General features: G+C 48.5%; 1 protein-coding gene across 1 annotated transcript; it reads right to left on the bottom strand.

The window, feature by feature from the left end:
* Nucleotides 1–1,724: 1,724 nt before the first annotated feature.
* LOC101442638 (lysosomal alpha-mannosidase-like) lies at nucleotides 1,725–22,043 on the bottom strand. The gene is given in 16 exon segments (XM_071212777.1): nucleotides 1,725–2,030; nucleotides 2,553–2,633; nucleotides 2,807–2,894; nucleotides 3,058–3,159; nucleotides 3,250–3,368; nucleotides 8,999–9,108; nucleotides 11,716–11,857; nucleotides 12,570–12,679; nucleotides 12,783–12,861; nucleotides 12,940–13,060; nucleotides 13,138–13,220; nucleotides 19,920–20,036; nucleotides 20,563–20,708; nucleotides 20,805–20,937; nucleotides 21,421–21,614; nucleotides 21,968–22,043. Coding segments are annotated over 16 exon segments (2,007 nt in total).
* Between the last annotated feature and the right edge of the window lie 3,959 nt (nucleotides 22,044–26,002).

Below are 26,002 nucleotides of genomic sequence, written 5' to 3'. Positions count from 1 at the left end.
CACATCTGCTTCCCTCTCCCTCATTTTTGAAAGACAATTTTTCTGGATAAAGGATCCTTAATTGTCACATTTTTGCTTTCTGCACTTTAAATATCTCATTCCACTGCCTTCTTGCCTATATTTTTCCAATGAGAAATAGGCACTTAATCTTACTGAGGCCCCATTGCACATGACACATTGCTTATTTCTGGAAGCTTTCAGAATTCCTTATTTGGCATTCAAAAGTTTGATTATGTCATGTATACATCTATTTGCCTCTATTACTTGGCATTGATTGTTATGAATGTGTATATTCATATATTTCATAATATTTGGGAAGTTTTCACCATTATTTCTTTGATTATTGGCGCTGCTCTTCTCTCATTCTTCTTCTGGGACTCCCACAATACATATTTGGTAGGCTTGATGACACCTTATAGGTTCCAAAGACTCTGTCCACTTTTCATTATTCTTTCATCTTTCTGCTTACCAGACTAAGATGTCAATTATTTTCATGTTCACTAATGTTTTGTTCAACAGCTCCAAATGGCTTTTGTCTCTCTTCAATGAATTTTAAATTAGATACTGTGGTCTTTATCTCTGTTTGGTTCCTTTTCATAATTTAAAACAATTTTGTGTTCATCTATAGTTTTCTTGATATCCTCTAGTTCTTTGCCCATGTTTTACTTTAATTCTTTGAACATATTTAGGGCCATTTTTAAAAAGTTTTTGTGTGGTATGTCCCAGGTCTTCCCTCTCTTCATTGATGATTTCTTTTGCTTTAAGGCCACCCCTTCCTGATTTTATGTATGTTTTGTGATCTTCTGTTGAAACCTAAACAATTTGATATTTAGTATGTTATTGCTGGAATTTAGACTCTGAGGAGTCTGTTCCTTAAGTTTATATAAAGCTAGTGTTAGGACAGCACTTTCCTTGAATGCCAGGGGTTAACAAAAAAATAAAAAAGAAGAAAAAGTAATACCATTCTCAGACTTTGCAGATTGACTTGTGCCAGTGCTCTCCTTCAGAGCTTCTGCATACCAAGAGTTTATAGAATAGCTCCAGGTCAAAGCACAGGAGCTGGTCCTTTGTGTGCAGGCCTCTTGTTAGGGCATGTGCATGTTTTCTAAGAAATTCACTTATTTACATGGACAGGAATGTTCCTTTTCCCTGGGAAAGAGAGTTCTCGTGGTCCAGGAACTGCATGGTGCATCCTACAGCCAGCAATCCTTTGCCTAGGCAGCAGGATTTGAGTTCTGCAGGAGAGCTCTGTGGGCTGCCTTGTACACAAAGGACCCTGTGGGCAGGGCTCAGGTTAGAACCTGACTGAGTGGGCGTGGCTAAGGACTGGGCGGGGCTAGGACAGTAGGGTGGGGCTTAAGGGCGGTGCCTTGAGGGGCGGGGCTGAGTCCAAGGCAGGAGGCGGGTCTGAGGGGCGGGGCTGCCTCAGGGAGGGGCGGGGCTGAGGGCAGGAGACCAGGCTGAGGGGCGGGGCCGACTTAGGGAAGGGGCGGGGCTCGCCCTAAGGTCGAGCCAAGGAAGGCTGCCCTGCGGGTCCCAAGCACTGGTCCACCTGCCCATGAAACGTGGAGGTGCGAGCCTGGGAGCCGGTCAGCCCGCCTCGGAGGACCGGACAGAGGAGCAGCAGGACGGACAAGGAAGGGCAAGGTCCCCGTCCACCTATTTCTCGCCCTGTCCTTACCTGGGCTGGAGGTGGGGCCCCTCCCCAGCCCCCCTCCCTGTCCTCAAGCCCCTTCCCCACCTCCAACCTCCCCGCCCCCACTCTGCACCGAATCCATCACCGTTTGGCCTCGGACGTCGCTGCGGGGCTGGCTGGAAGGGGCTCCGCGGTCCGCGGCCAGCACCACCTGCGGCGCCAGCACCTCCCGCTCCGCCTGCAGCCGGTGCCCGGCGGCCGCGGCCTCGGCCTTGTCCAGCAGCACGAGGTGGCGGCCGCGCACCCACAGCCCCGGCCCCTGCCCGTAGGCGCCCGCCTCCTCCAGCGTCTCATTTACACCTCGATCATCGTCTGTGATGCCCCTCCGGTGCACCTGGGAAGACCGGGCAGGGAAGGGGTGTGAGCCGGGGAAGGCCGTGACCATGAGGTCGTGTACGTGTGGGTGTCGTGGGTAGGGAGATTGGGGGAGGGACCTGGGGGAGACCTGGAGGTAAGGGATGGAAACAGCTGGTGGGAGAACAGGACCAAACAGGAGTCAGGTGAAGGAAAAGGGATGTGGACAGGGAGGACCCCGACTGGACAAAGGTCCTGGACAGGCCCTGGGCAAGGAAGAGACAGTGACCTAGAGAAAGGAACTGGCGTGGGCCTGCAGGTGGTCTCAGAGGGCTTGGCCAAGGGTCTTAGGCCCCCTCCACCTCTCCTGGGCTGCGTCTGGGAGGCAAGTGGGACAGAAAGAGGGTCAAGGCCTGACCAGGAGAGCAGAGTGGGAACGGGACATGGGCCCAAGGGCAGGGCCTGAGTGGGAGGAGATCACCCACCACAGGCCACCTGGGGAAGGGGACCAGGTGACAGTCTCGCAGGAGGACCCGGGCGTGGACGGGCTCTGGCCACTCACCATGAGCTCCAGGGAGCCGTCCCGCAGGCTGCTGCCCCCCTGAGAGCGGTCGGTCAGCACCGTCAGCTGCACCTTCCCGTCCTGGGGTAGGGGCCACGGTCAGGGGCGGCCCCCTGTGCCCACCCCAGCACACAGGCAGCAAACAGGGGAGGTGGAGGTGTGGGCGTTCACTCAGCACGAGGGGCTCATCCCAGGGTGGGCAAGGGGAGGGTGGAATGCTTGGTGGAGGGCCAGGCGTGGGGTCTGCAGGGTACCGTGATGTAGATGCGGGTGTTGACCGGGTAGTAGTTTCCTGCCACACTGTGAGTCTGGTTCAGCTTCCAGGTGGGCCGGTAATTGCGCCTGGGCCGATGGGAGGCAGATGTGTCAGGTCGGGGGGCTGGAGCCCTCTGGCCCACCTCCTTCCTTCAACACTTACATGGCCCATCCGTGCCCCTGCTGTTCTCTAGGCCCGTCTCCCATAGGCCACCCCCTGCCCCCAAGGTCCCCACCCATCCATCCCCACCTCCTCTCCAGGATCTCCCGGCCGTTGCTGTCTGTGTAGAAACGTCCCTTTGTCTTCAGCCTCGTGTCAAACCGACTGATGATCTCCTTCCCCCAGCCAACGCTGTAAGAGATGGGAGGGCAGGAAGGTAAGCCTCCCCTAAGCCCCACCCCGCCCCTGGCCCCCTTGTCTTCCCAGCCCGTGCCCACTCACTCCACGGGTATGGGTCCCACCGTCCACTCCAGCTCCAGGTGCCTCTGTCCTGGGTACAGGCGGACCACCTGGGAGCACCAGGGTGAGAAGTTCTGGTGCACCTCCTGGACCAAGGGTGTCTGTGGGCACAGGAGGTGGGGTGGGGCTGGAATAGCCATAACCTGAACCCCACTAGGTTCTGTCTCAGATGTGGACCCCACAAAGACCCACCTTGTGATCAAGACCACTAACCAACACTCTTCCCTCTATGTCATCAAGGGGCCCCTCCCATCTCTTTCCACCCCAGGCTTTGTTCCCTTGCCCCACTTATCACAATTTCCAATTTCCTACAAGAATGAGTATGTTTATGTTTTATTAAGTCAAAATGATACACAATAAACTACATACATTTATAGTGTATGTGTAAAAGTCAGAATATATATGTATATATGTGCATATGTGTATATATATATCAGACCCCTAAATTACCTCCTAATTCCCAGTAATCCTGCCCCACCCTCCAGCTGCCTGTTCCTCAGCAACTCCTTATCTGTTCTGTCATTATAGTTTTTCCATTTACTAAAATTTACATAAAGGAAATGATACATTTTATACTGTTGCTTGGCTTTCACTCAACATCATTGTTTTGAAATTCATTCATTATTTTATCTTATTTTATTTTTTCTTCTTTATTTTCTTTTAAATGTTACCAACACAGCTATCAGGTGATTTTTGACAAAAATGGGTGATTCATTAGAAGATTGTGCCTTTTCAACAAATAATGCCTTGTAATAGGGTAAACACATAGAAAAATTGAGAACTTGGGTCTATGCCTCATGCAATCTAAAAAATTAACTCAAAATATTTCACAGAGCTAGTGGATCGTAGGTTTACCCATAACTCTAAAATTTGTCAAAGAAAATGTGTGTCAAAATTATTTTGACCTTGGGTTGGTAAGGATTTTGTAGATATGAAAAAAAATATACAGGACCCATAAAAAGTTTGAGAAATTAAATTTCCTTGAAATTAAGAACTTGTGCTTTTATAAAGAGACTGCTTAGAAATATTTAAAGAGTAGCCATAAATTGGCTACTATCTGATGAAGTATTCATATCCAGAATAGGTAAAGAATTCTCAATAATTAATAATATGGAACAATGTAATTACTATTTTGCCATAGAATAGTTATCACTGGTGAATGAAATCAATAGCAATGAAATGACCCTCAACATCATTATTTGTTAGGTAAATGTAAATTTAAAACTTAATGAGATACCTTTCACATCTATTTGGAACCATAAAATTAAATAGACTGACCCTATCAGTCTATCCTGTGTTATCCTATGTTATCCTTTACACAGCTGTACAATGGAAGAACCCATTTATAAAACAATTGGCAGTTCCTTAGGAACTATGTACCACAACACATAGCCATCCAGTACGAGGTGGGATCTCCTGAGCCACTCTCTAAGCCAAACTCAGCACATAAATGAATTATCTTCCCCCCAGCATGGGACATGACTCCCGGGGATGAGCCTCTCTGGTGCTGAGGGATTACTACCAAGCACCAGCTGATGATGTAACTAGAAAAAGAGCTTGAATAAAAGGGTCAAATCAGACCAGCAGAATATCTCAGCCTACATGTAATATCAGGTGTTAGAAGCAGCTTTTTGACCTTGAATAAAAGGGGGAAATGGAAAGGACAAATGAGTTTATATGGCTATGAGTCTTGAAAAAAAGAGTTGGGAGGTCATCAGAGGAGTCATGCTTATGCATGTCTCAGCAGGGTCCCAGAGACAGGCAAAGTAGATACAACCCCAGGGATTGGTTCTTCTGAGGGCTACAGAGACCCACAGGTTCTATGGTCATGGCAGAAGGCTCTGGAGTTCAGTGTCATGTAGGTTGGCCCTACTTTGGAGTTTGTGTTCTTGAGTGTGATGGAGTTGGACTCAGATATGACCTTTCTACACATGCCTCTTCTTCACTTTTACTGGACCTGTGGTTGGTGCTTGGGTTGGTGTATACTCAGGAGACCTGAATCTGTGGACTGTCCATGTGACAGTCAGGCCCTGAGCCACAGCAGATTTGCAATGCCTACCCACTGCCTTATTGGACTTACCCTGGCTAGCTAACAGGGAGGTGAAGAAGGTCAACCACCATACCAGGGAGCCAAGAGTGCCTACAACTGTAAGTAGGTGAATTGCATCCATCATCCATGTGGAATCTAAGCCCCCCCTTGATATAGAGGTGGAGTGGACATCACCATCCCAGGGTCCACAGGATGGAGGAATAGAGTATGGATTAAAGTGGACTTACTGATATTCTACTATGGAACTATTGTGATTAGTAATGGAAAAAATTGTAGCATTGATATGGAGAAAGTGGCCACAGTAGCTGCTGATGGTAGGGAGAGGGAAGAAGAGATATGATGTGGAGGCATTTTCAGGACTTGTCCTGAGTGGTACTGCAGGGACAGATGCTGGGCATTATATGTCCTGCCATGGCCCACTGGGTGGACTGGGTGAGAGTGTTGACTACAATGTAAAGTATTATCCATGTGGTGCAGCAGTGCTCCAAAATGTATTAATCAAATGCAATGAATGTCCCACAATGATGAAAGAGGTTGTTGATGTCAGAAAAGTGGGGTGAGGGGGATGGGGAGCATATGGGGACCTCATATTTTTTTAATGTAACATTTAAAAAAAAAGAGAAAAAAGAAAGAAATTCCACAATTCAACAATAAAGAGACAATCAAAATGGGCTAAAGACTTGAACAAATTGTAGAATTTCATCCATATATACTTAATTACTTACAAGGCAAGACTTAATATTTCCATGTTGCTAATGGGTTTTTTGTTTGTTTGTTTGTTTGTTTGTTTTAGGAAGTACCAGTGATTGAACCCATAATCTTGTACATGAATCTTGTACATGGGAAACAGGCACCCAACCACTGAGCTACCTCCACTTCCTAGTGAGAGTTTGATTTTTCATTTGTTTGTTCATTTTTGTATTAAGGAGGTACAAGGGATTCAACCTGGGACCTCATACATGGGAAGCAGGAACTCAACCACTTGAGCTACATCTGCTCCCCTGCTAATTGGTTTTTGTATATCTTATGGCTTTCTTAAGCCTCCTTTCCTGCATGCTGTGTTGCATCTGAGCTGGTCCCTCACGGATCGAGAGAGAGAGAGAGAGAGGAAAAGGAAAAAGGGAAAAACTTGTTTTGGTCTCCGAATAGATGCTGATGGGAAGCTGGAAGCCACAAGCACATGTGCTCAGCAATCCACCAGACCAACCTCAACTTGTGACCCCAATTTTGAGAAAGACAGAATTTTCTCCGTCTGGTCTGGCACTTGCTGCATGGGGTTGCCATTTCCACTGCCTACACCACACCTGTGGCTGCAGAATGGGAGCCGGTTGCTGGCTCATGCATGCACTCACTGCATTTGAAAGCTCAGCAGTTTCTCCCTTTGTCTCCCATGTTGTTTATAATGTCTGAGCACATGCTAGGGTTACAAACTTGTTAAGACCAATATATTTGTCCAGCTCTTTCATTGTTTATTTTGTGGAGAGAGTGAGTAGAACTTCTTAGTCTGCCACTAGGATTCTATCAGAGTCAATTATCTTTGGAAAAGATTTAAATAATAATGTGTCTTTTAAAATTACTCAAGTATCATTTTTGGCATTCTTCATTCTTTCTGTATATCCAGATTTCTATCTGGTATCATCTTTCTCCTGCCTAAGGGATTCCTTTGACATTCATGTGCAGCAAGTGAGTTGATTTATAAATTCTTCCAAATTCTATTTTGTCTGAACAAAGTCGTTATTTTTGTTTCATTTAGAACAGGGGCTCTTTACCAGGGGTCCAGGGACTCCCAAGAGATCCACAGAAAGATTTCAGGGGGTCCATAAACTTGATTTTGGAATCATCCTAAAATTTAATTTTAAGACTTGCCAGTACTGAGGGTCATAAAACTATCGGCTGTTACATTCTGAGAAGGGGTCCATGGTTTTCTCCTGACTGGCGAAGGGGTCCATGGAACAAAAAAGTTTAAGAACCCTCTTTTAGAAAGATGTCTTTTGGGGGTATAGAATTCTCGGTTGATATTTTAATTCTTTCATTTCTTTATGGATGTTGCTTCATTCTCTTTTGGCTTGCATTGTTTCTTAAGAGAAATATGCTGCCAATCTTCTTTGGTTCTCTGTCTGTAATGTGTACTTAATCTCTGATTACTTTTTATGAATTTTTCCCTTATCCATGTTTTTAAGCAATCTGATTATGATTTTTCTTGAATCTTGAGTTTGTGGTTTGTTGAGGTTTTGAATGCCTTGGTTTCTCATTTTCATTCAATTTGGAAATTTGGGGATATTTTTCAATGAAATGGCTTTTTTTCTCCTGCTTTCCTCTTTTGAGGAGTACAATTTAGGTATATGATGCTATTTCAAGTTGTCCCAAAGCTCCCTGATGCTCTGTTCATTTTTTTAGTCATCTTTTTTTTCCCTCTGGACTTTTCATTTTGGATACTTACTATTGCTAGTTGTTCGAGCTCACTCATCTTTCCTATGCCGTATCTGATCTGTTCTATCTATTCAGTGTATTTTTCATCCCAGACATTGCTGATTGCACCTTTCGTAGTTTGATTTGTATCCGTTTTTTGGCGTTCTGTGTCCTTACTTAAAATGCCGACTCTTTCTTCAAGGTTTCTGAATACATTGAATGCAGTTATAACACCTGTTTCTAATGTCCATGCCTACTACTCTATCATCTCTCAATGACTTTTTTCTCCTCACTGTGGGTTGTATGTTAGTGTTTCTCTCTATGCTTGAAAATTTTTATTGAATCCCAGACATTGAGAATTTCACGCTTTGGATAGTGAATTCTTTTATATTCTTTTAAAAGTTTTCACCTTGAGCCTGGGAGACCTTTTAGTTACTTGCAAATGGGTACCTTTTAGGTTTGCTTCTAAATGTTGTTAGGCAGAACCAGGGCAACCTTTTGTCCAGGAAAATTCTCCTCAATCATGAGACAATACTCTGAGAACTCTATCTCATGCCCCATGAATTTGAGACATAACCTTCTGTCTTGTATAAGGCAACACTGCTTTGTATGGCTCTGGGGCAGTAGCTAAAACAGTACCATAATACAGTGACCCAGGTGTACACTACAGAAACACACCTTAGTGCAAATTTCCAAACATTCATGTCAAACGTGACGCTCTGAAGCAGATGGATTGTGAGTTGTATCAACACCTGCCTCATTCCCACTACAAGAGGAAACGTCAATGCCTGGCCATGTGTTACTGCTCAGGTTCAAGACCTGTTGTGTCCTTTGAAATATAGAATCAGGACTGGAATTATGGTTTCTACTCTAGATGTGAAATTCACTAATTTCCAGGCTTGGTAAGACCCTTCCAATGTCCAATCAAGGTGCCACGGGAGCCCTTGGTGCAAACTCCAAATCAGGCACAATCCCCCCATTCCTAGCTAGAAATGTGAGTTGTCTGCTTTACAGTGTGAGCTTAAATCCTTATATCTACAGCATAAGTGAAAGCCCCAAAGTGTGTGACCAAAGCTAACATTCCATAACCCCAGGTACAACCTGGAACCGACAATTCCACAGGTCTTAAACCTGCCTTAGTGTGCAATGTAGGTCCTCAGGCCACCTAGCACCAGGACAGAACCAGTCCAGGGGTTCCCACAACCATGCGTGGTCTCCCTTCCAATGCCAGAGTCCCCTGTGCCACCCGCCTCACCGCCCCTAACTCCGAACCTTCACCAGGTGGGTCTTGGGTGAGAGATTCACTGGCACTGGAGTTGAATTCTTAGGCTTGAAGATGTAGACTCCTGAGTAATTGCTGGCTATATACCTGAAGCATTGGTGGGCAAGAAGAGTGGGTCAGGACCAGCTCAGCTCCCAGAGCTCTCCCGGACACAGTGGCCATGTCTCACCCATAAAAGGCCTATTGGATGGACAATGGAAGCTTCTGGTCCTGGTTCTCAATCTTTTTCAAGACCCATTTTGGGTGTCGAACACAGCCCAGAGGTGCTGGAGAGAGAGGGGGGCAGATGAGGCTGAGGATGTGTGTCTCAGGGGTGGCAGTCTGTCCTTCTAGGTGCTCAGGACAAATGCCTGGTGTCGCCTGTAACTATTCCCTTTTTCTCACTCTCTACACCCAATCCTTTGGCAAATTGTTGGTTCTTCCTTCAAATTCCTTCCACAGAAGTTTTTGATAATGGATAGTGGTGGTGGTAGCACAACATTGTGAATGTGATTAACAGCACTGAATCGTAGGTTTGAATGCGGTTAAAGGGGCAAGTTTAGATTGTTTAAATGTTACTAGAACAGAATAATTAAAGAAACTATTGGACTGTAAAACCCACACAGTGAACCCTAATGTTAGCTATGGACTCCATTTAATACGACAATTTTAATAATATTCTTTCATCTAATGTTAACAAAGGTACCACACTAATGCAAAGTGGTAATAATAGCATGCTATATGAGAACTCTAAAATCTGAAATGATTTTCATCTGTAAACCCATAACTTCTCTTATTTAAAAAATGTTTTTAAAAAGTCCTTCCAGTGTGTGGACCTGCTTTACTATCCCTGTGGCTACCACTAGCCGTGCCATCCCTTAGCAGCAAAGCCTGACTATTGCCGTCACTTCTACCCTGGCCAGCCGATTTACCCCTTTCACTTCCGAAAACTTTTCTACAAAGGGTGGAGCACTTTGGCAGACCTGTCTCATGCTCTCGCTGCAGACACCCACGTGACCCACCTCTTCCAAGTCTCTGCTTAAATGTCCCCTCCTCCATGAGGCCTTCCCTGCCCCTGGCCCATCACTGCCTCCTGCCTGCCCTGACGACACACAACCCTGCCCTCATATTTCTCCAGAGCACACAATGCCATCATGACATCACTGATCCCTTACTTGCCTGGCTCCCCTCTAGGACCCTTTCTCACTCCTGGGTCACCATGGACCTCAGATAAGTCATGGGGATGGTTAGAAATTGGGATCCCACCTCATTTTCAATGGCCAGCTCAAGAGACTGTGGGCTGGTCTGAGAAGAGCTGGTCTGAGAAGAGTTTGGCTGAGAAGAGGTGGGCTGAGAAGAGCTGGGCTGAGAAGAGCTGGGCTGAGAAGGGCTGGTCTGAGAAGAGCTGGTCTGAGAAGAACTGGGCTGAGAAGAGCTGGACTGAGAAGAGCTGGTCTGAGAAGAGCTGATTTGAGAAGAACTGGGCTGAGAAGAGCTGGGCAGAGAGGAGCTGGCCTGCGGGGTTGGCTCAGGGACTCGGGTCACAGAGTAGATGTTGATGCCCAGGGCAGGTGCTTTGGCTGGGAACAGCAGCTCAGGGGGCCGCCCCCTACCGTCGATGTTGGGAAGGTCGACAACCTGATGCCGCAGAGGGAGGGAAACTGAGGGAGAGTTCTGCTGCTCTACAGACACCCACACTCTGGGGCAAGGCCAGGCTAGGGAGGACATTGCTCCAGGTGGGGAGACTGCCATAGATGAGGCAAAGGTGGAACGATTCTAGGGTGCAAGAGGGAGATCCACTGATGGGGCAGAAACTGATAGGGGGAGTGAGAGAAGGGGAAGGGGTGATAGCAGGAGCTGCAGGTGGGGAGACTGTCATAGAAAAAAGATTTATGATGGGACCCAGCCTGCAGGACATCTTGGGGGGCGGTGAAATCCACGGGTGGGAGATATTCACAGGCGTAGATGTTTCTGGGCGGGAGAGGCGAGGGACGGCGCACCTCGCTGGGCACAGCCTCTCCACTAGCGTCCAGCACCAAGAAACTGCCTTTGCTGACTGGCAGCCGCAGCATCCACTGCACCTGGCGGCCCAGGGGGTTGTAGACGAAGACTCGGAACTGGGGTGTTGGGGTGGATGTCAGCCAGGGCAGGCCTTGCCTCCCCCGCCTGCCCCACCACGGCCTCGCGCCAGGCTGGCAGGACTGACCCGTCCTGGGGCGTTCAGGCCCTGCCCAGGTGTGCACAGGCCCACCTGAGCACAGCGGTGAGGCTCCCTTGGCCTGAGCCCTGTCCCAGGTCATCCTCACCTGCACCCCCGTTCCAGGTTGTCAAGGTTCCTTGACCCCCGGGCCACATCAATCTGCTTTGCCCAATTTCTGTCTACACGTGATCCTGTTCACGTGGTCTTCCTAACAGGACGCCTACCTACCTCCTACCTACCAGGACTCCTACCTGTTTCTGAAGAGACCCCGCCCCTCCTGGTCTCTCCAGCTGTAAATGACACAGTCCCCACCCCTTTCCACGCACTCTTGGGGTTACTCAGCCCAATCCCACGCGATGCTCCCTGTCACCTCGGCTCCCTGCGTTACACCCAACCCACCATGCCAAACGTTCCTTCTCTCTACCTAGCCCCGCCCCTGTGGTCTAATCCACGCCCTGTCGAAGCCCCGCCCACTCCAATCCCCTCCCCTCCCGGCCTGGTTTAGGCCGCGCCCCGAACCACGCCCACTGGCGACCAGGCCCCGCCCCCCGGGCCCGCGCACGCGCTTCGCCGTCTGGGTGAGCGCGCAGGCGCTGACGTTGAGTTCGCGGCAGAACGTGAAGGTCTCCTCGGAGCCGCTGAGCCGGGCCAGCGCGTTGCTCAGGAGCACCTGCGGGGAGGGCGAGAGCGAACCCCCTCTGTGAGCCGCCCCCCTCCGCCCTCCCTCCAGGCCTCGCCCACGCAGCTGCGCCTCCCGCCCTGCCCCACCCCTTCCCGCTGCCCTAGCCCCGCGCGCACCCCTCACAGGCCGCGGCCCCCGAAAGACGCGCCCCTCGAAGACCCGCCCCAGGCCCCGCCCCGCACACGTTCAGGCCCCGCCCCCAGGGCCCCGTCATGCGCTCTTCCCAGGCCACGCCCCAGGCCCGCCCCACGAACCACCCAGGCCCCGCCCCTGCACTCGTACGCCCCGCTGCGCGCCCCGCCCCCGCCCCTCGGAGGCCCCGTCCCCGCGTAGCAGGCCCCGCCCCACACACCTCCCAGGCCCCGCCCAGGCCCCGCCCCACACACCTCCCAGGCCCCGCCCAGGCCCCGCCCCGCGCACATCGTAGGCCCCGTCCCAGCCCCCGCCTCGTGCACATCGCAGGCCCCGCCCCAGGGTCCGCCTAGCGCACCTCGCAGGACCCGCCCCGAGCCCCGCCCCCGCGCACCGCCCAAGCCCCGCCCCGCGCACCTCGCAGGACCCGCCCCACACACCTCGCAGGCCCCGCCCCGCACCCCGCAGGCCCCGCCCCGCACCTCGCAGGCCCCGCCCCCGCCCCTCGCAGGCCCCGCCCCGCCCCTCGCAGGCCCCGCCCCCGCACCCCGCAGGCCCCGCCCCGCACCTCGCAGGGCCCCCAGCCCGCGGCGAGCTGGCGCGCGTAGTCGTCCGCCACCTGCTGCCTGGAGGTGCCGCTGACGGCGTCGTGGTGCTGCAGCACGGCCATGGCCTCCCCTGCGGGCGACCGGCAGCCTCCGGGGTCTCCGCGGGACACCCCGCCCGACCCCCGGGGCCCGCGTCGGCGGAGGGGGCCGGGGGCCCGCCTGGGGTCGCCTACCGAGGGGCGCGCTGTCTCCGCTGCCGTAGGGTCCCTCGTTGGCCGCCGGGCCCGCCAGCGCCTCCAGCTGGCTGCACACCTGGGCAGGGGGCGTGTTGGGGCGGCCGGGCCTGCGCGGGACCCCCGGGGCCGCCCCCACAGCCGGGCGCCCCCCCACCTGCAGGAAGTTGTAGCTGCGGCGCTCGTAGCGTTTGAGGGCCGGCCGGCTGGAGAAGTAGCCGGTCCAGAACGCGTGGGCCTCGTCGGCGTAGGGGAAGAAGTCGTCCTTCTTCACCGACCTGGGGGCGGGGGCGTTGAGGGCCGGCCACAACCCGGGGACCCCCCCACCCCCCAGCCTCCCGGCGCCCCCAGGTACCAGGCGAGGTTGGCCTTGTGCAGCTGCCAGAGGTAACAGGCGGGGGTGGAGTAGAGCACGTGGACGCGGCTGCCCTTGGCCTGCTGTGGGGAAGGAGTGGGGGGTGAGCCCTCGGGGGCATCGGGGGGCCTCACACATGCCCAGACCCCGAGAGCACCGTCTCACATCCCATAAACAATTAGGAGTTTTTTATTTTGGCTAAAAGCCAATGCCCAATGTAATAATTAAAATTTGACAGAGGTAATCTATCACCATCCTTCAAAGAAATCCTGAAATACAAAAACAAATTAGAATTTTCATGCAAAATTCAAATAAACTTTACATGTAAGGACCTAAAACATAAGTCACCAAAAGTAAGTATGAAATTAGCACACACGATATATGAATATGAAGAGAGTATACATTGAATTCTTGCAGGAATCATCTTGAGAATATGGTTGTTATTAAATCATTCCACAGTTCCTAGAGCTTCACGCACACTGTCGGAGAAGATGATCCTCAAGCTGAAAAGAGAAAAGGGGCAATAAAATCATAATCTTCAGAGATAATAATAGACGTTTTCCATGCTTCCTGGTGGGAAGAAACTGATATAGATAAACCGCCTGGAGACTTTAGCTTCAGGTCAAATCTACAATGCTCACCTACATTGGATAGTGACTGTATCCTATTAATAAATAGGATTAAAATGCTCTTTGCTTATTACTACCTGTCTTGGTTTGCCACAGAGCTGCTGATGCAAAGTACCAGAAATGGGTTGGCTTTTATAATGGGAATTTTATTATGGGAAAAATCCTACAATTCCAGGGTCACGAAACTTCCAAGTCAAAGCATGGTTAGAGATGCTTTCTTACTAAAGTCAGCTACGGGTGATCCCGGTATCCTGCCACATGGTGATCAGGCATATGGCAGGGCTTGTCTCTTCAGCATTGAGCTGCTCCATGGTCCAGCCCTTTGGGGGCCTCTTTCTGCGCCTCTGTTCCCTGTTGATTCCAGACTTGAAGACCTCTCTGTCTCTCAGGGATTCTCTGCCTTCCGGAAGCTGTAGCCTGTAGACCAGCATGGAGTCCTCTCTCTCTAGGTTCTCCTTTCACTCACGTGGCAGAATCAAAATGGCAGCCTCCTTATTCCTGTGTGGCTCTTCCTCTGTGGGACCATTTATATAACACTTCCATCGGTTTGGAAATTTGAGTGATCCTTTAAATTTTTTTTAAAGATTTATTTATTTATTTATCCCTCCCTTTCTCCTCCTCCCACCCTTTTTGCTGTCTGTGTTGTCTTCTCACTTTTCTCTCCTCTAGGATTCAATCCTGGGCCCTCTGATGTGTAGAGAGGTTCCCTGTAATTGCGCCACCTCAGTTCCTGGTTTCTGTCACACTTCACCTTTACTCTCCCCTTGTTTCTCTTTCTTTTCTTTTTCTTTTTTTTTTTTTTTACTTGCTATTAGAATGTTATAGGGGTGAAAAAAAAAGTTATGGGATATCTTCTTTCAATGGCATAGCTCGAATAAGTATTTTATTTTTCCTCTCTATTTTTTTATATGTTACATTCAAAAAATATAAGAGGTCCCCATATACCCCCCAACCCCACTCTTGCACATCAACCTCTTTTGTCATCATGGCACATTCATTGCATTTGGTGAATACATTTTTCTTTTCATTCTAGTTACAGTTAAAAACGACAACTGAGGGAGTGCTGAGTTCCTACCCAGGGAAGCTCTATCACATTCCCCAATGGAACAGCAACAATCCCTCAAGTACAATGGCAAAGACCAACAAAGAAGGGTGGTCCAACAATGAGCCCTTGATACTGATGACTATCCTTATCTGCCTGTGTGCCTGAAATTTCAACTAGGCCTAGAGCTACAGGGTGCCTAAGAGTTACCTCCTGAGAGCCTTCATGTTGCTCAAATGTGGCCACGCTCTAAGCCAAACTCAGCAAACCTTCCTCCTGGCATGGGACATGACTCCCGGGGATGAACCTCCCTGGCACCAAGGGATTAATACCAAGCATCAGCTAGTGATGTAACAAGTATTTTGTTTTAATATTGATATTGCTAAAAAGTTCCTTTTATAAATCTCTATCCACCAGTAATTTAAAATATTGTTTCAGACTAGTTTACTTAGGCATTCCACTTTTACTCAATAGACTTTATGTATTTCTCATATGCTTCTTCACTCATTAGCCCATCAAGTTCTGAAGGATTACTCAGTGTCATCTTGATTAGTCATCTTGATTAATCTTCATAACAAGATTTGTTGACAAGTCCTGGATTTTCTGCAAGAGCTTCATTAATTTCTTTTACTTCTCCTGACAGAGAAGAATAAAGTTCACTAGCAGCTTTCACACTTTCCAAAGCACCAAATTCATCTTGTTCAACTTTGCCCCAACCTCAGGAAGTCTACAGTAAACAACATCTCCCAATGCCTCCTGTGCAAAATTGCTGATTCCCACTTCCCCACTACCATTTTCTGTTGTTATCCATTCATATTTTTCTGTGTATTTTCACACCAAGAGCAGCAAAGCGCTGCTGGGCAGCATCTAGACAGCACCCACCAGCCCCCAGAGCCATGACATGAAGGCTGTGGCAGGCACAGAGGCCATGTGCAGGCTACAGACCATGACCTGCATGCTCGCACACAGCAGCATGTTCACAGTGGTTGGTGGGTCCCCGTCTCTTGTCTCTCTTTTGATGCATCATCATCTTGCTGCGTGACTCACTTGCACGGGCACTGGCTCACCAGGTGGGAGCTCATGCGGGCACAGCTTGCTGCATGGCATGCTTTCTCTTCTTCTTTTTCACCAGAAGGACCCAGAGATCAAACCCTGGTCCTCCCATGTAGTAGGCAGAAGCTCTATCACATGAGCCACATCTACTTCCCTTAAATTTATTTTTAAAGGTGTAGAAAGTCACCAATGCAAAAGAATACCAAGCACAACACTGTAGGATTGCATACATGGTGATATGAGATAGCAGGTCAAGGGGTGTTTTAGTTTCCTGGCTGCCAAAGCAAATGCATGCAATTGAGCTTACACAAATGGGAATTTATTGGCTCACATTGTGAGGCTAGAAGTCCAACATCAAGACCTTATCAAGGCAATCCCAGAACACTGTGGGTTTCTGGGGCTGGCTGCTGGTGATGCTTTGTCCTTGGCCATTCTGTCACATGGCAATGCACATGGTGGCCTCTCCTGGCTTCTCCTTTCTTTCCTGGTCCTGTTCACTTCCAGCTTCTAGCAGCTCCCTGGGATCTCTCTCTTAGTGACCTTCCCTGTAAAGCCTTTAGTAACTGGATTAAAACACATCCTGTTCATCTGTGCCACATTTTAGCTGAACAAATCTCATCAAAAGGTCTTATTTAATGGATTAAGTTAAAGTACGTGTTTTTTCTGGGGTACATTTTTCCAAGCCACCACAAGGTGTATAAGTGTTTTATGTACTCCTGTGCAGCTGGGTAAAGATTGCTATGTTTTTCTCGTTTCTTGTGGAGGAAATTCTATATAAACAAATGCAAAATCTGAGTTTTGCTCCGATCATTCCCTAATATATTGAGCATGTCAAAACCTGTTTTCAAAATGAGCATTCTAGCAGAGCAGAACAGACTGCAGACAATTTTGGTCAAGTGCTGGAGTCAGAGGTATACTTTTTATTTCTTAGAAAAAATTTCCCTTAGGTTCAGGTGGCCATGATTGTGTACATTTGCACCTTATGCAAAATACACAGGGACACAGGTGCACACTTCTATCTTAGGCCTGCAAAGCACAGGCACCCTCATAAAATACATGTTTACACTATGTCAGCTTCCAAGGGCAGGCATGTTCTGTTCAGTGCATGTCACACAAGAGGCACTCAGTAAACATTTGCATAAATTAAGGTACGCAAATGGGGCTACTGTAGCCTATCCATGCATGCACACACACTCTGCACTCCTGCATACACATGACAAACATGCATCTCACCAGCATCCCTCACAGGCATAGACCCATAGACACAAACATGAACGATGTCTGTCCAACCTACGTTCTCACAATTTTCTAGGAAACTGAGGATGTAGACATATCATTAACCAGAGTCAGTCCCTGCCTTCCTGGAATTCCCACCTGAGGGGCAGAGAGAGACATCAAACAGATCCTTATCTAATTCCTGTTGTCCTGGTTGTGACATCAGACAGCTATTCATGGGAGTAAGGGCCTTGCCTACAGGGTAGGGATGGCTTCCAGGAGGAGGGGACATTACTGTTGGCACTTTTTGTAGGCACTCTTTGAAGGAGTACAAGGAGTCCAGCCAGAAATATTAATAACAAATGATAATCACAAGCACTTATTGAGCATTGTATGTCAGGCATTGTTCTCCATGCCTGACATGTGTGAAGTCATTACATTTCACAACAGCTCCGTGACATGAGGGTGCTCATTTTCCCTTGAAATGGATTTGGTGGGAAGGGGTGTGACTTAGTTTCCTAGGCTGCCGAAAGTGATAACATAAAATAGTTTGGTTTAGGCAATGGAATTTTATTCTCTTACAGCTACAGTTGGGGAAATTGTCCAAATCGAGGCTTTGTCAGAGCAATGCTTTCTTCCTGAAGACTGGCTGCCAGTGATCCTTAATTCCTCTGCCACACAGCCAGGCACATGGTGACATATATTGGTTTCTCCTTTCTCTTTCAGGTTTTATTGCTTTCCACTTCTTGCTTCTGTAACTCCTTCTCTCTCTCTCTCTATTCCTCCCATTTATAAAGGACTCCAGTAAGAATTCACCTCATTCAAGGTGGATCACACCTTAACTGAAATACCCTCATCAAAAATTCCTGCTTACAACCCTCTTGATACAGAGGTGGAGTGGACATAGCAATCCCAGGGTCCACAAAATGGAGGAGTGGAGTATGGATTGGACTTGCTGATGCTCTATTCTGGAATTGTTGTGATTAGTGATGGAAGTAAATGTGGCGTTGAGGTGGAGAAAGTGGCTATGATGGCTGCTGGGGGTGGGGAATAGAAAGAAGAGGTGTGATGCAGGGCATTTTCAGGACTTGGAGTCATCCTGGGTGGTACTGCGGAGATAGTAACTGGACATTGTGTGTCCTCCCATGGCCCACTGGGTGGACTGGGGGAGAGTGTAAACTTAAATGTGGACCATTGACCATGTGGTGCAGCAGTGCTCAGAGATGTGTTCACCGAGTGCAGTGAGTGTCCCATGATGTTGGAGGAGGTTGTTGTTGTGGGAGGAGTGGGGTGAGCGGGGTGGGGGGGTAATGGGAACCTCATTTTTTTAGTGTAATATTAAAAAGTAAAGACAAAAAATAAATAGATAAATAACAAAAAGCAAAAAATTCCTGCTTACAATGTGTTTACGCTCACAGTAATGGATTAAATTTTAGAACGTTTTTCTGGAGTACATACAGTTTCAAACCATTAGAGTGTTTTAGAGAGAGATCAGCCTTCCACGCAGATGTGAATGAACAACTACTTGTCCATGTAACTGCCATTATGGCATGCTTATTGGACATGTACCAATGTTCCGTACATAAAACCACACACACACACACACACAATCCTGCATATCCAATCATGGACTTGATGAGAATGTGTGTAGGTTCCATGGGGTTAGCACATGGAGCTGAAGAGAAAAAGTTCCCACAGTTGTAGGGCAGTAATTATTTTACTATAGACATGACAACTAGTGGCCATCAGAGCCTGTTTTAAATTATTTAACCAAGGACAATTTGCCACAGAGACATGATTTAGGAAATCAACCAGTCTCTCCAAGTAACCAAGGTATCTAGAGCTAATGTCAGCACAGTCCCTTTTCTGAAAATATGGCCTGCCCTGAATACACTTGTCCCAAAAACCCAATATAACATAGGGAGTCTGCTATGCTCCAAAAAGCTGTGCCTGATCAACCTAGCTTCTCCCTACTTAAGAAATCAATAAATTCAGTTTTGTGCACAAGGTGGCCTCATTTTTAAATATTACAGTGCATTGGACACAATTTCATCAGGATCTGCCCATATATCCCCATTATAATTTCCAGTCAATGCCCTACTTTAACACCCTCTGAGATTTGAAATTCAATTCACCTTGTAATTCAGCCATTCACAGGATGAGACATTGGGTTTGGTTTTCACTAAACTCAACTCTGATGCTACAGGAGGGAAGGATTTCTTTCAAGGCATGCATAATAAATTTCAGGTCATTTACTTGTTTTTTGAGCTGGGCATTTGAAACCCTAAGATCTCATCCTTCTTTCTCCAATTACAAGAACAATTAAGAGTGTCAGGCAGTCTCACTCATTAGTTTGACCAAAATGTTCTAAATTCTCAAATACATGGCCACCCAGAACTCTGCCTCATAAGCATTTCATTAGGGGTATCCAGTGGTGATATTTGCCAAGCTCTGCTACAACATGCCATGGAATCTTACTGCACTCTTTTTTTTTTGTCTTTATTTTTTTAATGTTACATTTTAAAAAATGAGCTCCCCATATACTCCCCCACCCCCCTCACCCCATTCCTCCCCCCATAACAACAACCTCCTCCATCATCATAAGACATTCATTGCATTTGGTGAATACATCTCTGAGCACCTCTGCACCTCATGGTCAATGGTCCACACCATAAGCACACTCTCTTACTGCACTCTATACTAGTGGAAATAAAGATCTCAGTGTATCTTTTTTTTTTTAAAGGACAATTTAATTTAAAAAAAGAAAAAGGAAAAAGGAAAGAATAAAATGAATCTAATCAGAGTAAAAAACCACTCCCACATAATGGGGAAGGCACACTCACCTCTGCATTGACCAACCAGATGAGTTTGTCCAGTTTAATGAACCACATTTTGGCAAATCTGTCATGGAAATCTGAGCCCATTGTCATGATTATGTGGTTGGTGTAGTAATATTTGCCCTGAAGGGAAAATGGTGGTATCTTCTTTGAACAAAGTGCCTTGGTGTCTCCCACCATCCCACTCCCCACCAACAGCTGTGGCACCAGTTGTCAGAACTGTGTTGGAAGCATGAGAATACATGTACAATAAATGTAAAGATTTGTACCATTCCTAAGGGCCCACCTAAAGTGAGTCTCCTGAACATGGCTGGGAAGGATGTTGCCCACTTCTGATAAGGATGCACACAGATCCAGGTGATGGGCCCATATAATGGTACAAAGAATGGAATCAACCAGGTCAAGTTGGTGGGCTGGCTTCCACCAACTACAATTTTGGGCTCAGGGACATGCTCACCTGTTCACCATTCAGCTTGTCACTTTCTTCATCTTGAATTGGCATGATAGTGTGATTTTCCTCCCACTGTTTTCCTCGTCATTTAGGGGACCCCTGTGCCATGGGAAGGCCCACTGAGTGATATTATCTACATGAGACTTAGAGGCTGCTGTCAGCTGTACCTGATGAGGGACATGGGAGGGTCAAAGGTACCGGTTTGTAGACCAAATCCAGGAAGTGTGTCACCACCTGCTGAGCGTTGTAGTGGGGATGGGAAATGGTCTCCACTATGATTGGGTCATTACACAGAATATCCTAGCATAGCCCCTTTGGTGGGTCATAGAGGGAAGGGAGAACACCTGTGGATGGAACATGGGTCATGGAGGTAAGGGTTGCTCTGGAGTCCATGACTCTGCACACCACCTGCTTCTGCACCTAGGGCAATGGTTACTCACTGGTGAAGAGGTCAGCGGATGGGGCCTGCAGGCTGGCACTGCCCTGCCACACCTGCTCCATCTCAGCTGCTTCCTGTCGTACACGGAATTCCTGGTAGTCCACGTGCCCCAAGAACAAGCCATCGAAGCCCATCTGGGAAGAAGGGAGACTGTTCAGAGCACAGAGCGGGGAGGGGCGGAACCCAATTCCCATTTACTCCCAGCAAGTGTGAGAGGGGTCAAGTAGAGGCAGAGTGGGATGAGCCAGAGTGGAGAGTGGAGGCAGATGGGCCAGAGACAGAATGGAGAGCCCCTTGCACCCCGGAACTAAAAGGGAAGAGTGGGGGTAACGATCCAACATGAGGAGCAAAGCAAGTCTAAATGCAGGGCTTGGGGTGGGGGTGCGGGAGCCGGAGTTCCAAGTGGAAGTGGGTCAAAATAAACCAGGTAATCCAGAACCAGTGAGGGGAGGGGGTTAGGGCCCTATCTGGTCACAACGTGGCAGAACTTCAGAAGGGTGGCCCAGCTCAAATCAGGGTGAGCAGGCATGGCCTGAGCACAGGGGAGGCTGTGACAAAGGCAGAATGCAGTGAGGGGTCCTGGCTTGGGTTGGGTCAAGGGTGGGGTGGGGTGGCACCTGGGCAAAGAGTGAGGCCTGCTCCCGCGAGTAGCCAAAGGGGTTGATGTGCCAGGCCACGTGGGGGCAGCCGGCTCTGCCAAATGTGTCCTTCAGGAAGCGCAGCCCCAGTGTCATCTGGTCCACAATAGCGCCATAGTAGGTGGTGGCCTCATCATTCATCACCCAGCCACCACTGGCAAATTCTAGGCGCCCTGGTCAGGAGAAACAAGATGGGGGACAGGTCACAGGTTAGGACCTGGAGTGCACAGGGCTTGTGATGCAGGGGCAAGAGGATCTGCCTGAATAGCCAAGCTGAGTAAGAGAGAAGAGCCTGAGTCCCTTGGGGCCAGGAATGGAGAGGGTGATCAAGTTCTCTTGGGGTGGCAGCCTTCCAAGGCAACAAACTGGTGGATGTGGGGCTTTGCAGCATGCATAGAAGTTCTCAATGCAAGTGCATGTGAAAGTTCTTATAACATGCCTGCACATGTCATGAGAACAGCAGAAGTAGAGCAGAAATAGAAGCCAGACTGGGATTTCTCTTTGAATTTCCTTGGAGCAGGCTCACCTTCTTGCACCAGCTTCTGCACAGCCTTCTGAATGCCCGATGTCTGCTGGTGCCACCACCGGGAGAAGAAGGCCATCTCCACATAGATGAAGCGACGAGAGGGCTTGGCCAAAAGGGCTCACACCACTGAGTTCAGGGTGTCCTTCACACTCTCAGAAATCAAGTTTTTTGGGTCTGCGTGCATGGCAGGCAATGGCAGGCAAATGGTAAAGGCACAAGTGAGACGTGGCCACATAAAGAGAGCCAATTATGGGTGCAGTCCAAACCCCAGGGCCCCAGTATTTGGACCCAGACCTTTGTAGGGGACTCACAGTGCCCCTGGGAAGCCTGAGGCCCAGAGCCCACTCTCTACTCACCGCCTTCAAAGTACTGGTCCACTGTTTTGAGCCAGCCCACGTCATTGTGTGAGTGGGCCACCAGGTGCACGTTGAGCATGTCTGGCTGCACCTCGGGACACGTCTGCACAGGGTCCCCAAACCCACACACACAGCCTTTGGCACCTTCCTACCCCAGCCACCCACCTTCTACCCCGGGGAAGATCAGAGGCTGGGAAGGAGGGTACCTTTTGCACCTGATGAAATATCAGTCAAGTGGGCCCGGATTTCAAAGGTGGGAACACTGTGCCTGGCCCATGTGCCAGTGAGGCTGGCCCCCTCCCGTGATGACACCCAAAGGAGACACACATCACAGCCTCAGGCCGACAGACGCACAGCCGTGCAGCAGGCACACACAAAGCAAACACACCTCCACGCCCTGCACAGACAAGCTCGCTCTGCGGGGCACCTGTGCCCTCGGGCCCACCCCGGCCTGCACCCACTTGTCAGCACTTTCCCTGCAGGCACCTCACACCTGGTAGCCACCTGCAAGAGCCCCAGAAACCTCCAGGAGCCAAAGCAGGAGAAGGAAGGGGAGAATCTGAGGCCCGGAGACAGCGGAGTTGGTCCCAGCCCCAACCTTGAGGGTCCCCTCTGTGCCCAGACCCCTGTTGTCCCTGGAATCACGACCGTGGGTGCCCATCGCTCCCAGGCTGCTACCGTCACCTGCTTATCGGTTGTGGCTGTGACGAAACAAAGGCCCCACCTTCATGTCAGGCTGGCCAATCCGGGCGGGTGGGGCGGGGCAGGGGCGGGGCCTGGCGGTCACGTGGAGGAGATCAAGCCGCTGGAGAGGCTGGTGCGCAGGCGCAGTGCAGCCTGCTCGTGTGACAGTCACGTGCATGCCCGGCTACCGAAGTGTGTTCTGGGACCTGAGGCAGGTGAGCGCCCCATCATCCCAGGCAGGGTTGGGGCAGGGGAGAGAGCTGCAACTCAGGGAGCACAGAGGGGAAGGGACCCTAGGAGGTGGGTAGGTGGAAAGGATGGTGCGTCCATCGGGGTCTTGAGGCAAGTGGCGGGAATTCTCTCCGCAGTCAGCCTTCGAGATCTGCAGATGGGTGGCCCCCCGGAACTGGAGCCTCAGTTCTATCTGGGGACAGAGCCGTATGTCAGCAGGAAGTGGGATCTGCCTTCAAAGGCAGCCGAAGTTAATCCCTTCTACTTCCATCTCGCTGAGAGAAAAAGCCAAACTCCTTGGAGCCCTGGCCTGGTGTATTTTACCTAAATATCATTTAAAATAATAAAGATCTAAAGATGCGTTATAGTTTAGTTGTCATTGGAAAAATCTAATATAGCTGTTTTAGAAAGCACATATTAATATAAGCAAGTCTGTCTAGAAGGCCTGTGAAGAATGAAATGATGAAAATGAAATGAGGATCCAGTATCTATTGTTGGTGGGAAAGTAAAATGGTGCAGACACAATGGAAATAGGTCTGGCCGTTCCTCAGAAAGTTGGAAATAGAATGACCATATGACCCAGCAATCATATATTTTGTATATATCCAGAAGAGCTGGAAGTAGAGACTTGAACTGGTATTCATACAATATCTGTTTACCACAGCATTATCTGCCATAGTCAAAAGATGGAAGCAACCCAGTGTCCACCAACGAATGAATGCATAGACAAAAAATATATATATAATAAGACATTACTCAGTCATGAATAGGAATGATGTTTTAAATGCATGCTACAATCTGGATGAACTTGAAAACTGTATAATCTCTAGAAGAAGCCAATTTCATAGAGACGTTTAGTAGATTACAGGTTTCCCTGAATGGGGGAGGGCATGAGGAGGGGAAGAAGGAGTTATTGCTTAATGGGTGTAGAGTTTCTGTTTGAGGTGATGAAAATTTGGGGTAATAGATATTGGTGATAGTAACATGACATTGCAAATATAATTAATATATCTGAATTATACCCTTGAACATGGGTAAAATGGGAAATAAGTCCCCATTGTAAAAGCCAATCCATTTTGGTTACTATTGCTTTCAGCATCCTAGAAGACTAAAACACCTTCTTTCACTTAGCATGTTTCCTAGGTTTTCATCCATATTTTAACTTGCATCAGTCGTTCATTTTTTATTTTTGAATAATATTCCATTTTCTGGATATACCACATTTTATTTTTCTATTCTTCAGCTGGTGCACATTTTTGATTGTTTCCACTTTTGGAACTCTTCTGAATAATGCCTCTGTGAACATACACAAGTTATTATGTTGATGTGTTTTCATTTCTCTTGGGAGTGGAAGGGCTGGGTCATACAGTAACTCTAGGTGTAATCTTTTGAGGAACTGCCAGACTGTTTCCAAAAGAGTCTGAGTCGCATAGACCTATGGCATTGCCTAATAGATCATGAGGTACCTAGAAGTAAAATAGGCAGTCTACTAAATTCCTACTTGATCTGTATAAGCAGAAGAGGTCTAGGTCTAGTGAACAAAACCCTAACTTGAATTACAGAAGCAGAGAGCCATGGCCCCTAAATCAATCCCCAGACTTGAGATAGTTTACAGACCCTTGAATAAGGAGAAGGCCAGGTCCGCTTGGGGAAGGATCCTGTTACACTGCTGAAATTTTATAATGTTAATCTCCCTCCCACCTTTCCCCAAAGAGATCGATGGCATTTTATCAGGGTAACTGCTTTGGGGAAAAAGAAATAATCAGACTTTTTGGGGATTATTAGACACTGGCTCAGAAGTGACATTAATTCCAGGAGACCCAAAATGTCACTGTGGTCCACCAGTCAGAGTAGGGGCTTATGGAGGTCAGGTAATAGATGGAGTTTTTAATAGATTTTTTTTAGAGAGGTTGTGAACTTACAAAACCGTTATTCACATGTGTGAATATGACACCCCTCTACCAACATACCACACAGTTGTGGAGCATTTGTTACAGATTATGAGATAGTATCATCAGACTATTACCACTAACAGCGGTCTATAGCATGCATTTGGTATATTTTTTCCATACCCTCTATTAGTAACACAGTATATCTTCGGCATTGATGCAAGAATATTACAGCATTGCTGTTAGCTATAGTCCATAGGTTACATCAAGTGTATTTTCCCCATGCTTCTCCATGCTCTTCCAACTTGCGATAGTGATGTATATTTGTTCTAGTTGACCAATGGGGTTTTAGCTCAGGCCTACCCCACAGTGGGTCCAGTGGGTTCCTCGACCCATTCTGTGGTTATTTCCTTAGTTCCAGAAAGCAAAATTGGAATAGACCTACTCAGTAACCTGCAGAATCCCCCCTTGGATCCCTGACTTGTGGAGCATGGACTGTTATGGTAGGAAAGGTCAAGTGGAAGCCACTAGAAGTGCCCTACCTAACAAAATAGTAAGTCAAAAGCAATACTGGAGAAGCAGATGAGGCTCAAACAATTGGTCCACATCTACCATATGGGAGGTCCAGGGTTCTATTCCCAGGTTCCTCTGGTGAAGACAAGCTGGCTTACGTGGTGAGCTGGCCTAAGCAGAGAGCTGGCCCGAGTGGATGGGACGCTTGCACAGGAGTACTGGCCCGTGTGGCAAGCTGGGCCAAGCAGAGAGCTGGTGCAGCAGGGTGACCCAACCAAAACACACAGAGGAGAGACAATAAGAGATGCAGCAGACCAGGGAGCTGAGGTGGCACAAGAGATTGAGCACCTCTCTCCCTCCAG

Source organism: Dasypus novemcinctus, chromosome 30 (genome assembly GCF_030445035.2).
Source record: "Dasypus novemcinctus isolate mDasNov1 chromosome 30, mDasNov1.1.hap2, whole genome shotgun sequence".
Classification (NCBI taxonomy): domain Eukaryota; kingdom Metazoa; phylum Chordata; class Mammalia; order Cingulata; family Dasypodidae; genus Dasypus; species Dasypus novemcinctus.
Note: the sequence above shows the minus strand (reverse complement) of the source record. Positions and strands in the feature narration are given on the sequence as shown.